The sequence below is a fragment of the Macrobrachium rosenbergii genome, chromosome 10 (assembly GCF_040412425.1).
Source record: "Macrobrachium rosenbergii isolate ZJJX-2024 chromosome 10, ASM4041242v1, whole genome shotgun sequence".
In the NCBI taxonomy this organism is placed as follows: domain Eukaryota; kingdom Metazoa; phylum Arthropoda; class Malacostraca; order Decapoda; family Palaemonidae; genus Macrobrachium; species Macrobrachium rosenbergii.
In genome coordinates, this window is record NC_089750.1 from 57187207 (window position 1) to 57204219 (window position 17013).

The window sequence follows — 17013 nt, forward strand, 5'->3', positions numbered from 1 at the left end:
AGTGTATATATATATATATATATATATATATATATATATATATATATATATATATATATATATATATATATATATATATATATATATGTGTGTGTGTGTGTGTGTATGTATGTATATATACTGTATATAATATATGTATATGTATATATATACAATATATATATATACATATATATAATATATATTATATATATATATATATATATATATATATATATATATATATATATAAAAGTGTTCGAATTTCACCACGCTCCTTTTTCCATTAGTAGGGGTGGCACCAAAAAGTGTTAGCCTTCATGTTCTCAGCAATTTTTCTACAATGAGACTGCCACCTTCTCTTAACCTAACCTACGACCGCCACATTTTTTTTTTTATCTCCAGGTACCTAATACACTGTGCTACAATGCATTTTAACTTAGCGTGCTCATCCATGCCTCCTTACCTTGGATTTGAACCTGGTGCCTTTGGTTTAGTAGTCAAGAATACTAACAATGACACCAAGAGGCCCATATATTTTATATATATATATATATATATATATATATATATATATATATATATATATGTGTGTGTGTGTGTGTGTGTGTGTGTGTGTTTATGTGTATGAATAAACATGGATTTGAAACATTATGTATATATTAGATCCTACCAGTCCTTGTTAAACACTAAGCTGAGATAAAACGACAGAGAGGGGTAGTTCCCATTTAAAAAAAAAAAAAAAAGGAGGAACACGGAAGAAGTTGAAGAGTTCGAAAACCTAAAAGGTTAAAATGATCTATCCGGGAGCAAGTATATACAATATAGTAGTTGTATTATTATTATTATAATTATTATTATTATTATTATTATTATTATTATTATTATTATTATTATTATTATTATTATTATTATTATTTCAAGCAGAACCAAGACAGAACCATTAACTTATTGAGTAAGTTCCTAAAGGGAAAAAGAAAATGATCACTCAAAAAAAGTCCAGTAAAATACAAAATAAATTAACTAATAAATACACAAATAAATATATACGTAAATAGGCGGAAATTGACAAAGAAGCTCTGAAGGCAAACGCACATAGCACTCTAAAGTAACCACAAGCATCTTTAACCGCATGCAGGAGTCTCTCTCAAACCACGTCCAACCCCTCCTAACCCATTGGAAGCGAATCCAAAAATCTTTGCTTAAATCAAAAAACAAAGTTGGAGGCATAGCACCGGAGGACGGAAAATAAGGAAAGTTTGAAAATTGTGAGTTGCTGAGTCTACATGAACAAATATCTAATCTTGTTTGCAGTCTTCATAAGCTTTATTCTTTGATAAACTGCTATAATTGATAAAGCTGAATTGAGACAAACATTTCAAAAGCACGCGTTTCATTATAACTTGATGATATATATATATTCTTGTGCAAATTTCAGAAACTTTTAGATATTCAGACATATGCCCTTGATTATGTATATATATATATATATATATATATATATATATATATATATATATATATATATATATATATATATATATATATATATACATATATATATATATATATATATATATATATATATATATATATATATATATATATATATGTATTTGCAAATAATTGAATGCCTCACATGAGATATACTTTGCTTATATATTGACATAAATACCGCCATGTAAAACATAATGCTATCTTGTCAATTTAACTTTTATGAATATTAAAACGACCAAACAATATTTAAATTTTGTCCTCAATTATAAATAAGATTTCCATATTCCTATATATATATATATATATTTATATATGTGTATATTACCGCTTAAAATGATAGGAGCCAAAGTTAAAAGAAGGTCCGTCACTCTTCTAATAGACCCCTTAAAACAGCCAAAATAACAGACGCATATGTAGACAAGAACATAGACAGTTAAACGGGTCACAACGAAAGAGAATGCTACAGACAGAAGTCGGGGAACAGACAGCGCGGGGGATAATAAAACGTCTGAACTCTTCAGGAGCACAGATTACCTGACCTAATCACAAGACCACTTTCACACACTTAAGAGGCTCTTGCGCTCTGTCCCATCTTATTTACCTACTTTTTGTTTGTGTTTCGTAGTAAGTAGAGGCAACTAAAAGCTTGTTTACGTTGTGAGTTTGTCTGTCTGTTGGTTAAAACTCAGATATAACTACGAGTATTCGTATATGTCTCATAGAGTTCTAAAAACGTATGAGCCATAGTGTTCGGTGGAACTTTGTAGATGATTTAGAGACAAAATGACAAAGAGAAATCTGGTGAGAGAGAGAGAGAGAGAGAGAGAGAGAGAGAGAGAGAGAGAGAGAGAGAAATTAAAAGTGAGTAGTGTGAAGAATCGTAAAGAAAAAGACAAAAATACAAAAAAAAATTAATAAAGGAGAGAGAGAGAGAGAGAGAGAGAGAGAGAAGAAGCATTATAAAGAAGACAAAAATAATATAAAGAAAAATGCAGGCAAAAAAGAGATGAGGGGAGAGAGGATGAAGACACCGAGTGGAGAGCAGTGAGAGTGTTGCTGAAAGCGAGAGTGAACGATGAGACCAGAGAAACACTGACACAGATCCTACGAGAGAAACCAAATTTACCATAACGCGAATTCTAGAATAATCTCAGGTTATTGTAGACTTTCAATGGTCCATTCCTAAATAAAAAAAAAAGATATTAAGAAAAAATGCGATTAATAAACCGTTCCCGAAGCAGCATAACCAGCAGGAATATCTCGAAAGATTTCTATGTCAACAAAGTACTTACCTTTGTATCATTGTTTGCCTAAGTGAACTCGCTGAATCTTTAGTCCATAATAATTCACCACAACACTTTTAGGAGAACACTTCCACTGCTGACTTTTTCAACAAGTTGCAGCAGCTAATATATCAAAGACAGAGGCACCAAGTGCTAAGCTGGGGCGCTCGGCACTTACAGAGTAATATCACCCAACGGGTAGTGTAATGGAAGTAAGTGGGGGGAAGTAAATTTGCTTGTCAAAAGAACAAGACAGACGGACAGACAGAGAAACAGAGGGCACTCCTGGCCTGCCTTCCAACCTCCACGATAGTCGGTACTCAACTGCCAGCTACGGATTCTCTACCTGACAACCTAGCTGGCCGATTGCCTGCCTCCCTCGCAGGCCACCTGATTTCGCTCTTTCACTCGCATATTTCTCTCTCTCTCTCTCTCTCTCTCTCTCTCTCTCTCTCTCTCTCTATTCCTGGGCCTTACCATCGACGTTGTTATTTGTTTTCATTTCTTCTCTCTTCGTTTTCTTACGTGACCGATTCATTTTCCATATGACTGCTCGCTCACCCATCGGTCATGTCTGTTAGCATTGATGAGATTTCCACTCCATTGCACAAGATCGGTTGTTCTTAACTCTCTCTCTCTCTCTCTCTCTCTCTCTCTCTCTCTCTCTCTCTCTCTCTCTCTCTCTCTCTCTCTCTCCTTCTATGTAGTACTTTTGGATGGTATAATTTTGGACATGCAAACGTAATTTTTCTACACATAATTATTTAAATCTAGAAACAACTGAAATTATCAGCAGTTTTCGTATTTTAAGAAAAATATATTTTACGCTGCGTTTAAAAATCTTACTAGCATGCAACAAAGACGCAAAAAAGTTTAAACGAAGTTGTATCTAATTAATTGTGAACTCACGTCTTCTAACTCCAGGGTAATAACTGAGCAAAATCCATTTAATACTGACATTTTATTCAAATGCTTCGTGCATATGGTCATCACCTGTTAAAAAAACAAAACTTACTATTCATTACTAAATAGAATCTAACACGTTTAAAAAAGAAAAAAAAACGTTCCTACCAGAAACACTGGCAATTCTATCGTCTTAGGTGGATGTGGCTTTTGTCTCAAATCAAATCGAAATTCAAAAATAAAACGATAATCATCCGTTAAATACAAAAAAAATACTATTTAGATAAGATACCCACTACCATATTTTCAAAAACTCTCCCACTGGAAACATTTGACAACCCCATCATGTTAGGTAGGAGTGGCTAGTGTTTCAGTTTAAATCAAAATCAGTCAATAATAATAAATCTGTGTGGAACGCACATCTAAGAATTGGAAAAGTAATATATGGGTAGATATTTCGTGAATATGAATCTGGAAAGCAGTAAATCTGTATTATACAAGAATCGCTACCATCCAGTCTAGAAATGGTTTACATGAAAATAATCAAGACGAATGAATTGTCACTGAACTCTAATCCATGTTTCTTTTTTACCCACAATGAAAACCTTCGAACATATATTTCTGAAAGGAAGCTTCCGTTGTGAAAAGAGGTGGACGAGGGAGAGACAACTGAAAACTCAGCAGTGTTCAAAAGACAAATAGAAAGGAAACTTTCATCAGCTTTATTCAGGTGGAAAAATAATCAGAGGTTAATGGACAATCATTAAGATATTCAAAGCCAAACCCGAGGAAAAAAAGGAAATCAAAGAATATGTTTGCTCTCAATTCTTCGACCAACATGAATCTGCTAATTTAATAAATTTGTCTCTTACCTCTGAAAGTCATTGTTAATTGTAAGTAGGTGACAGGTTCAAGGATTTCATACTTCACTTCTTTGACATAAAATAATCACACACACACACACACACACACACACACACACACATATATTATATATATATATATATATATATATATATATATATATATATATATATATATATATATATATATATATATATAGTGTATATATATGCATATATATATGTGTTTGTTATATATAAATACATACGTATATATGTGTATATATATGCATATATATATGTATATAATATATATATAAAAGTGTGCATATCAACAATGTATATATATATATATATATATATATATATATATATATATATATATATCAAAATCTAGCCATGTCTACAAATGGGGATGGCTCCAGAGAAATTAAAAGACAATGGTCACTCCCACATTCATACTTTAGATTCTAAAAACTCCAATAACATTAGCCGTTTCATACACTTACACGGAAGACTTTGAAATCTGCCCTACTGTAAAAGCACAAAGTACACTCTTGCTTTCTGGCTGTGGAAATCCTTCCTTTTCAACCCACAATCGCATCATCTATCCAGCACTTTCGATATCTTCGTCTCCTTTTAACACTTCATCTATGTGTACTGTTTTCACTAACTTATTGTCTGTTCTCTCCTCATAACTTCTTATGTTTCTCCATTCTTCATCTTTTTGATTTTGACATTCCCATCCAAAAAGCATTCCTGAACTAACATTGATACTTATACATACATATATATATGTATATATATATGTATATATATATATATATATATATATATATATATATATATATTTATATATATGTATATAAATATATATATATGGAACTAATCAAGAACTTTATTTACTTTCTTCCTCTGTGGTTTCTACTTCATTTTATCGCAGAGTGCATGGCGGTGTATATATATACTGTATATACATATACATATATGTATAAGTGTCAATGTACGTTCACGAATGCTTTTTGGATGGGAATGTCAAAATCAAAAAGATGAAGATTGGAGAAACATAAGAAGTTATGTGGAGTGAACAGAGAATAAGTCTGTGAAAACAGTAAACATAGTATAGATGAAGTGTTAAAATGAGACGAAGATCTCGAAAGTGCTGGATAGATGATGTGATTGTGGTTTGAAAAGGAAGGATCTCCACAGCCAGAAGGCAAGAGTATACCTTGTGCTTTTACAGTAGGACAGATTTCAGTCTTACTTGTAAGTTATGAAGTGGGCTAATGTTATTGGAGTTTTTAGAATCTAAAGTACGAATGTGGCATTGACCATTGTCTTTTGATTTCTCGGGAGCCATCCCCTATTTGTAGACATGACTAGATGTTGAGATATGTATACATACATACATATGTATATACATATATATATATATATGTATATACTGTATATATGTACATATATATAATGTGAAATAAGTTATGCTCTGTAATTATCGTGCCATATATTATATTCCACTCAGGAATTTCTAAATTCTTTCTGCGATTGTGCAACCTCAACATATTCATCCGATTACTTAATTTATTATTCGCTTATCCTATAAAACTAGGTAGTCATGAGTACGATAAGTAAATTTATAAAATTTCCAGTCAATACCATGGAATTAATAATATTGTCTTTACGCGTGAGTGAGTTTACGAGCCATTATTTATATGTGATCAATTGGAATGTCATGATGAAAATAAGATTACAATAATTACGCATTACTGAAGGGTTCTTATTGTTTCAATAGCCACGTTTTTACATCCTTAAGTTTTTCGTTAAAGCAGGAAATAAAATTTTTATAAAGATATTCTACATTTCCTTGTAAAAAAATACGCTATCTATCTATCTATCTATCTATCTATCTATCTATCTATGTGCATTTGCATTCTAATTCTATAAAAATCGGTTTTAAAAATTTCACATACACGTATGTAGGAAATTTCTGGTGTACATGGCGATCCTGTACAAACCCTGGTGAAGTTTCATTTCTTACTTGTAATTAGATTATCTGTAAAAGAACTTTTACACCCATTGACCATCTGAAGACAGATATGAATTTTTCACACGGAAGAAACCCCGAGACGAACAAAACGATGCTCTACAAGAAACGAGAAACGACATGCAAGGGAGATCCGGAAACTTTTCCCCCTTTTTTTAACTTAAATGCTTTCCCGTTCAGTTGAAGCTTGCTGAAGAATTTCATAGCCATTCGTCTTAACTCACTAATATATATATATATGTATGTATATATATATATATATATATATATATATATATATATATATATATATATATATATATATATATATATATATATATATATATATATAGATAGATAGATAGATAGATAGATAAGAGAAATAAATGTCTTTAAAAACTATTGGAAGCTTGACAGAGAATTTCATAGCCACTTGTTTTTATTCAATAATATATATATATATATATATATATATATATATATATATATATATATATATATATATATATATATATATGTAGATAGATAGATAGATAGATAGATAGATAGATAGATAGATAGATAGATAGATAGATAGATAGATAGATGGATAAGAGAAATAAATGTCTTTAAGAAATATATTTCTTTATAATTGCCTTAACTTAGATAACGAAACTAATACACCTCCTGTTGATGTAGGGAGATGTCAAGTTTTCGAGTTGACACAATGCTTCGCTGAAAAGCAGTAAAGCCAAAGTATGAACACTAATGCTTTTGGGTAATCAGCAATTGTTATTTTTTCACTAAAAGCAGTAGAGCAAAAGTATAGGTACCTGTGGTTTTAAGGTAACCAGAGTCTTTGTATTTAGATCTGTAAAACCAAAGTAAAGATGCCTTTGCTTTTCGAGTTATGGAATAAAATATTTTTGTTAAGAGCAGTAGAAATGAAGTATAGGCAATTAGAAATGACAGTTTTATATAAAAATATGCTAATGCTGCGATAAAGATACCAATGCACTTTCAGAAGCATCCAGAAAATACATTTTTTTTTTTTTTTTTTTTTTTGCGGAACCAAAGCACGGCTGTCAATGCCCTCAGGCGAATTTTCTGGCAGTTACAGATTTATGTTCCTGGAAGTAATCAGTCATTAGTCATTTGATAATTAACTGCGATTTTTACCAGAAAAATCAAGTTTTATCAGGTTCCTGGAAATAATCAACCGTTAATCAAATCATTTGATAATCAGTGACAATTTTTCCAGACAAATCAGGTTTTATCAAGTTCTTTAGCGCCTGAAAGCAATTTGGTAGCTAACAAGTTCGCAGCCAAGCTAAAACTTTACATAGAAAAGCAGACTGCTACAACCCCAAAGGCTCAAATAAGGAATGCAATTCCGTTTTAGAAATGAAGTATAAAAGTAAAGAATAAACTAAATAAAACAAATACACTGTGAAATGAGACTCATGTCTTATGTTGCTTCCGTATATGTTTTCATAAGCAAATATGAGTAAGAAGTAGAGAAAATGAGCAAAAGCTAGTTGACGAGTGCCTTTTTTTTTGTGTGTGAAGAAAAATACAGAAAGCATTTGCACGAACGGTCGTGATTCTGAGTGACTGACAAGCAAAAACGGCCCACCGGATGGACTAAAAGAGGCCTAACAAGAGTATCTCCCAGAAATAATCAGAAGTTTGTTTGATTAAATGACTGATGAACTCTGACAATGAAAATTAAACATAAAGTATTAATTGTTAATTAATTTATTTGTTCTTAGCCTGTTCCAGAAAAAATATTCAATTTCAATTCAAACTGCTTCTTCAAGATAGCAAAGGAATGATCGATAATTGATCAAAATGAAATATTTGGAAAAGTCAATATATCTTTCTTGTACCTTATATGCTTGAAGCTTTTTTTATGTAAGCTTTAATTTCTATAACTCCTATTTTGAAGTTTGGTCGCGCAATGAACGAAGATCATCTGAATGATTATGAATATAAGAACAGCAGCAGAGCCCGTATTCATTTCAGGTTAAGTGGGAGCTGCAAGACATATTTTGAATGCAAGGGGTCAATTGTGTATAGTTACCTATTCAAGTGCTAATAATTACTCATATTTCTGAAAGATGTGTATTGGATTAAACTAATTCCATAATCGTAATGAGGTTGACACCAGTTCAAGTTGACCTTTCATGAAGCAGTTATGGAACAAGTAATATCTTGCAGTAGTTCAAACATACATCTATGTCTAAAAATTTAAAATATCGAGAAGTAACATAAGTAACAAGATGTTAACTTAAGAATACCAAATCACTGTACATTTGCGTCTCGTGTTTTTCAAATTTTTTTATGCACTCGATTTCTGTGTTTTAACTTATCTGGTTTTTCTTTGTATTATTATTATTATTATTATTATTATTATTATTATTATTATTATTATTATTATTATTATTATTATTATTATTATTATTATTATTATTATCAAAAACTTATTAAGACTCACTTGAGCAAGGTTAACAGACCTGCACAAAATGTATGCTAAAAAAGGGAAAATATCGAGAACTACTGTAAAATAGAGTGTAATGCATGCCAGGGCCCAGGCTATCTCATGCCCCTAAATAAGCATGCAGTTTAATAGTATTTAAATCCCTGCTCTAAGGCGGTATGTAACGTCTCTACAGTAGCATGATAAAATGTCATTTAGATATGCATTGTATACTAATACACAATGCCAAGTATAAAAGTAGCATTCCGTAGGAGAGACCGTTTCAAGTGCTAAAACCAGTTATTACAAAAAAAAAATTGGAACAAAATTTTTCGACATTGTAAGAAAAAAATGAATGCCCTTGGCTCTTACTTTGAAATTAACTAAAAATAAACGCTGGGTAATAATTATACATAATCATTATAATAAGAAAACAAGAAAACAATCCTATCTTTATCTCTGCAGAAAAATATAAGGTAGGCACACGTGAGGACTCAGCCAGAATAACATTTTAACCACATGCCACTTTTGTTCTTTTTGGGGAACACATTCCCAAGTACACAATGCACCAAAGACGCTCTGGAAGTCACGACTAAGCACCATTTGGGAGAGGGAGCACCATCTGGGAGAAGGTGTCTTATGGTTACGTGACCTTTGACCCCAGGAAATGTTTTAGGCGATTACGCCACCTATTACAGAAGAGGGTCGAGTCATTAAACTTAATCGGGTCATCTGCTCGTCTGGAATGTATCTGGAAGTACATAATTCTGTTTCCAGCTGAGAGATTTTTGATGCCAAATGTGTTCCTCCATCCCGTTTAAAAAAGTGATACTGTTGTTGCTATTCGTTCTTTCTCAGAATTACAATAATGTTCTCTCTCTTCTCTCTCTCTCTCTCTCTCTCTCTCTCTCTCTCTCTCTCTCTCTCTCTCTCTCTCTCTTTTAAATTTGACTTTCTGTGCTCGCCAGGGTTTCAGAAAAAGGAAAAGACCTCAAAGCATCTGAACTATTTCCATAATATATATATATATATATATATATATATATATATATATATATATATATATATATATATATATATATATATATATACATATATATATATTTATTTATATGTGTGCGTGTATCTGTGCGTGTGCAGGTGCGGGTGTGGGAGTACATTCGCGTGAGTGTACAGTACTTACATACATACACAAGCAAACTGCACATTCATGCTAGTAACTAAGTAACAGTTACCATAAATGAAAGCTATAGTGATTAACAAAGTGAAATTTAAGTTTCTATACCACATTAATCGTCATGATGAGGCCCTCTGCCTAAGAAGCATTCTAGGCTTTACCTTTCTAAATATAGAACGCCGTTCCTCTTGCCCTGGAACAGGTGGCATATGATGGAATAAAATTTTGACTATAAAAGTTCTACTTTTGTATACTTGATGAAAGAGAAGTCAGGAATTTATACAATGTATATATATATAGAGAGAGAGACAGACAGACAGACAGACAGACAGACAGACAGACAGAGACAGAGAGAGAGAGAGAGAGAGAGACAGAGAGAGAGAGACTAAAAAAGTAACTGTACAATTGCTTTTCATTAGGTAAAGACAGTTTACCCTTGAAAATTTTTGCACATGACTTAAGGAGAGAGAGAGAGAGAGAGAGAGAGAGAGAGAGAGAGAGAGAGAGAGAGAGAAGTAGTTACACGAAACATCTTATTCAAGTCTAAATTTCTCCTTTAAAACTGTGCATATGGCGAGACAGAGACCACAGACAGACGTACAGCGAATGGCATGCTGTGGCGTTATTCATTTTAGCAAGTCTTTGATTTCTCGTAATTTTTTCCTCTTGGTGAGCATAAGAAGACAGAGGATAATAGTTAAAATATTTCGTTTATTCGGGAGTCAGCATTAAGATTATGCAAATGGTGAGAGAGAGAGAGAGAGAGAGAGAGAGAGAGAGAGAGAGAGAGAGAGAGAGAGAGAGAGAGAGAGCACAATCAGTTACATGATTGAGCAGCCTAATTACCTCATTCCGAGTCGATAAGTGCATTGATAGTTTATATCTACTCATCGTATAGCTATTGTTATAATAAGCAATTTCTAAGGGTAACATTAGTGTATGACGTAATTAACCTTTCTTCTTAGCCCTGTTTTTGTGTCGTGTTCACTCAATTAAAGAAGCGAGTAGCCTCATTGCACGTTACGTGACAGAATTAATTTCGTAACGGGTTCTGTTACTTAGTGTTGGGTAACTAGCAAAAAAAAAATGGAAATGGAATGTGATGATAAGCTGATGAAGGTGAACGATAGGTAATGTGTAAGACCCGTTCACATCGCAAGCTGCTACACCAGCCGGCTACCTTATCGAACTCTCTTTGTGCTCGCATCTCCAAGCATCGACATATGTTCCTTACTTTCCAGATATCCAGAGAATTAAAGTTTGCCCCTCTCGCCAGTCGCTGGAAGATGAGTTTGGTGATGAGGATGTTTCGCTCTATTTTCTATATCACGACTAACGTTTTTAATGAACGGAATTCTGGAAAAACTGCATTTTCTAGTGGCTTACCATACAGTGCCAAAAACCTGGAACGTTTGGGAGAAGTTTGTCACTCTCTCTGGCTACTAAAAAAAAAATAGAAATTTAAAATGGCTCTGTTTTCTAAATGATAGTAAAACATGTGTTACTTTAATGATACTAGGAAAAGTATACATAATTTTTTTTCCTAATATTAATTAACAGGATGGTCAAAAAGCTAGAAAGTTATGGAAAACCTTGAAGAACGAAATAGGTTCTTTTGAACTCCGACCATTCAAGCCGAGGACAAAAGAACGATCAGAATCAGTAAATGAAACTTCTTAGCGACTTTCAGTCGCGTTAAGCGAAGCTCTCCAGAATTTCAGTCGTAATTCACATTTTCATACCGAAGGTAGCGCCGATGACCGACCCAACCACAAGCGCCCATAACGGCTCCGGCCATTACTAAAATTATGAGGCCCTAATGACGGACCACCACCTCGCCCGGAGTGCTCAGGCGCTTCGATAATCCGGTAAAAACGAGAGTGGAAATCCGGATTCGGTCCGTTTTGATTCCTCGAAACCGAATCGATAAACTCTTCCCTAGGCTTCGATTAAGGTCAAGGTAAGTGCGTGGGCCGCTCGCCTTTGTGTAATGACGGCCAGGGATGGATGGTGGCTCAAAACCGACGGTCTCGACCTGCATTCTAATTGTTGGTTCATTCTCTCACGTTTCACGTTTTGTCTTTTCTTTCCTTTTACCATAGTCGATTGGACTTGCTTGCTGCTTTGCTGGTTTTGTAATCCAGTTATGGTTTTCTGCAGTTTTTCTTTCTTTCCTGCTTGCTTCCTTTTTATACAACTCATCTTTACAATATTCATCATCACTCGAATTTGCCATCTTAAGTGCGACATCATTGTACACCAACTCATTGTTAAACCCATCATCGTAAGTATCCATTTTCGATATTCGCTATTACAGCTTCTAATTCCTTACTGCACAACAAATGATCAAATTCCTCCTATACCTGGTCAACACAGAGGGCTGCATTTCCCCTGTAGCTGTAATACATCATTTCTTAACTTGTCAGATATAATCTATTAGGACATCATATGAAAGCACTCCATTCTTCTCTCATCACAGACTGTTTCGTACTTTCAAGCACCGTACACGAAATGGCAGCTTACGAAAGCATTCAACAAACGGTTGCAAAAGCAATTCTTCATAATTAACAGAAGTAATATCTTGCAAGTTGCTTTGTAACAGGATGTCTATACCGAACAACCGTGTAATCAGACTGGTGCCATTGTCAATCTGGCTTAACATTCAGCGCGTATGGTGAGAGGGAAGGCGATGATTGGTCAGAAATTGAAATGTATTTTATTACTAATTAGATGCCCATGACTTACAAAGTTCAAGAGCGTTCCCTTCTGACTGTAACCTAGTTCTCACTGCAAGATTTCGGTCTCTTGTTTCTTTAACTTTAATGTAAGTAATTCTTGGAATACTTTCCTTGATAACTGCTTTCTGCCAAGTTCTCGCCAGCTTTTTGTGGAGATTGTGAGCACATCAGCTTGCCAGTTAACACTACTCTTTCTTTACCGTCAACTTTTCTCTAATTCCAAAAAGTAGTCCCTTAGCGTTGTGCTTCTTTTGCCAAAATTTAGCTGATTTAGGAATTTCGGTAGTCTAGTTTCTTTCCCAAATTATTCTGTGCCCAAAAAAATAATAGGTATTCGCAATGAATTCCAGCATCACACGGCGTTGAGAAATAACAGCAGGTTTGTCAAATTTAAAATCTCTACGGGGTTTGTACTCCATATTTAGTTTAGCACTATCAATGCCGTTTCGACAATGGGATTTTAACTTGATAATGACACATGTAAAAGTATCAGAATCTTCAGTGTTCAATGGCTTTTGTATTTTACGTACTATAAATATTTCGAGTATTTTGTTACGGAAACAAATGAATATTTAACGTTAATTTCTTAAACAGAATACCGTAAGCACAGCGCATGCTTCGGAGTCATACGTTCTTATTGCTTCACAATTTCAATAACCATATGTCATCGGCATTTAGATATTCACCAGAGCATAATTATAAACTTTTTAGTTTTATCTTGATATGCAATATACGAAATCATCGAAACAACATTACTAATATTTATAATCGACTACTTTCCGTATTCATTTAGAAAGTTTTGTCTTCCTTAAAATCATCCAGTGTTCCGTCAGCTGATGCCAGTCCTATTTATTTTGATTTAGCTTTAATCATATATTTCTATTGTAGTACTGAAGATCCACAGAAGTATATACTCGTATTTCCTTTAACTACTTTTCATCCCTTAAATTTCTCTTTAGATTTTTATATCTTTTGCTAAATTGTTTATTATTGCTTTCTTGCGTCTTTTTTCCTAATCATACCACTCAGTTAGGGTAGAATTTTCTCATTTTTGTTGGGATGACCAACATTTCACTCTTTGGAAACTTGCTCTACATGCCCATGGCCTATTTACCTAGCTGCGAAAGAATGGGTGCTAATGTAGGCTAATAATAATAATAATAATAATAATAATGGAGATCTATTATTTCAAATTTTTGTACTGTTCCTTTGAATTCTTGATGATGTTTACCAACATAACTGTAATTCCAAGTGTCTGCTTTATAAAACATTGTTTTATTTTTAGTGCAAATAATTTAATATATACATATACATATACATATACATATACTTTTACATATATATATATATATATATATATATATATATATGTATATATATATATATAGATTGATAGATAGATAAATAGATAGATAGATTTATATATACAGATACATATATACATACATATATACAATATATATGTAATATGTGTGTGCGTGTATGTATGTGTATATAATTATCAACAGCCAATTCCTAGCATTTGCTAAATAGAACATTATTTCATTTCCGGTCATTGTCATTCTTTTCTCGTCTTATTGTAAATAATTTTTTATATATCATATGTATATATATATATATACATACATGCGTATTATCCAATATATATTTACCTATATATATATATATATATATATATATATATATATATATATATATATATATATATATATATATATACAAAATATATATATATATATATATATATATATATATATATATATATATATATATATACGTATAATTCAACTTTACCTCTAATATATATGTATATGTGTATACGTATATATTTATATATATAATATATATATGTGTGTATGTATGTATGTATATATATATATATATATATATATATATATATATATATATATATATATATATATATATATATATATATATGCGTATAACTCAACTTTACCTCTAATTTATTAACGTCCTCAAATAGATAAATTAAAGCGATTATCATTTATAATATCCATTCTTTACACGGTTCACATAATTGTACAATCGTTACAACAAAGCAAGTCTGAAAAATGCATTGAACTTTTACGGTGGTTATTTATTTATCAACTGAATCATTAAGTGGTCGTTTTATCTACTGATTTATAATTTATTTATTTATTTATTAGTGTTTATATTTTTAGTTAGTTAGTTTTCAGTTTTCAATGGTCATTGCTGCCCGTTTTTATTATTTATTTCTGGTTTATATAAAACATTTGGGTTTCTAAACTATGTTTAATTTCTCCAGCTCACCATTTTTTACTTTATACCTTCTTTCTTATTCCTAGGTTTTGAAATACCTTCTTATATTTTCTAACATATCTTTGCATTTTCCATCTTGGTTTTCTTGACCTCTCTGCTATTTCATTTTCTTAGTTCCTGTTGTAATTCCTATCACACATATTTTTTTTATATTCCAGCTTAATTCCCCTCCCTTGTTAACTTTATCACTAGACTGTTTTGCACAGGACTCATTCAATACCCTTTAATCTGACTTTCGCGTCTCTGGAATCAAACGGGAACAACCTGCCTTGTAAATCTTCCAAATATGATACTCTTTCTGCAAAGGAAAAAGTTCTCGCAAGTCCGTCATTCTTACATGACATTTTAACTCCTTCTTTACCGTCATTATTTCAGGGCATTTCCAATACATGGCAATGAGCGTCTTAAAGACCATGAAAATATTCAAGTCTATTGCATTGATGTTAACAAGAGATATTTTTTTCCCACCGACTGCGCCATCTTCAGAATTTCTCATTGTATTTAATGACTTCGCGGGCGCTTTAGCGTGTAATAAAGGTCATATTTTGACAAAGAACTTGAGCTGTGGTACTGCATGAATGAGTACGTCTTCTCTATCTTCACCTTTGTTGCTAAGTAGCACTTTAGCTGTACTATTGACTGCAGGAGATTATGTCGCAAACATAACACTATGGCGTGATTATTTTGTTACACTTGTATATGCATATGTTTATTTGTGATTATAATAACTTGAACTGATTAGGCATGCTCATAACACGCGAAAGCTCCAGTTATTATAATTTCAAGTATGCATATGTATGTATAATGTGGATCTCTTAACCAAAGCATAAGATTATCGATTATCTTCAGAAGCACTTCTGCTTTCATACTTGATGTATGGGTATAATTCACGAAGTACTTTAGCTGAAATACTAAAATTATAAGAACATCATCAAAAGTATTTTTAACTGTACTACTGAAATATATTACTGTCCCACTGACTGTATGAATATTTCTTCGGAAGGATTTTACCTGCACCGCTGAAGATATGAGTACACATCCAGACGTATTTTGGCTCCAGTACTAAACATATGACTACTTCTCCTTCCTCTTATATATGAACGAGAAGTATTTTAACTGCCCTGTTTTTACTGACTCCTCTTCATCTTTTTCGCACGAATTTTCTTCCTCTGTTCCTCCTGCGGAGATAGACCCAATTAAATGTTATCACATTAACATCTGCTCCAAACACTTCATCTATGAACACCTGGAAGATATCTCTCATCTCTGAAACTAAGATGTGGAGTTTGAGAGCTTATACGTCCTATTTGAGTTCCAGAGGTCAGGTGTATGAAGGCAATGATTAAAAAACAGAATGAATACTTATGTACAAAGAAAATTTGATCTTTCAAGACTAATCCATGTAATTTAAAAAAATATATATATCGAGCTTTCCATGAACATAGATAGACAGATAGACAGATATGTATACATGTCAGGCAAATAAGAATGGAGTGTCAGGTGCTAGATTGATTACTTTCTTCATTAAAACAAAAATATATTTCTTATCAGTTGATGTGATCCACGCTTGTATCCAGAGTCCTTAAAACTAATACTTTCTTTCAAATTTCAGAAAGAATAAAAGACAATCATATGATTTCGAAAGCTCTCTTCTGTTGCATACCTAAACTGACTATTCTCACAGTCCGTGAAACGTGCATCTCCAGTTTGATTTATCATTTGAAATTATATGTCGAACTAATATATAACAAATACATGTATAAATGAGCCAGCAGTGGCATATACATATGAACGCATTCACACACACAAACA

General features: G+C 32.5%; 1 protein-coding gene and 1 long non-coding RNA gene across 5 annotated transcripts in view; one reads left to right on the forward strand and one right to left on the reverse strand.

Annotated features, from left to right (window-relative positions):
• Positions 1–3089, reverse strand: part of LOC136842647 (uncharacterized) — a 233016-nt gene extending 229927 nt beyond the window's left edge. For 2 of the 4 annotated variants that reach the window (XM_067110269.1, XM_067110267.1), the window contains exon 1: positions 2769–3089. In XM_067110269.1, coding sequence (XP_066966370.1) covers positions 2769–2779 — 11 coding nt within the window. In that variant the 5' untranslated portion in view covers positions 2780–3089. The remainder of the gene's footprint in view (positions 1–2768) is intronic. The other 2 variants (XM_067110266.1, XM_067110265.1) reach the window with 1 other exon arrangement.
• The window catches only part of LOC136842648 (uncharacterized), a 227406-nt gene that overhangs the window by 169593 nt on the left and 40800 nt on the right, over positions 1–17013 (forward strand). The gene's annotated exons all lie outside the window — the stretch shown is intronic.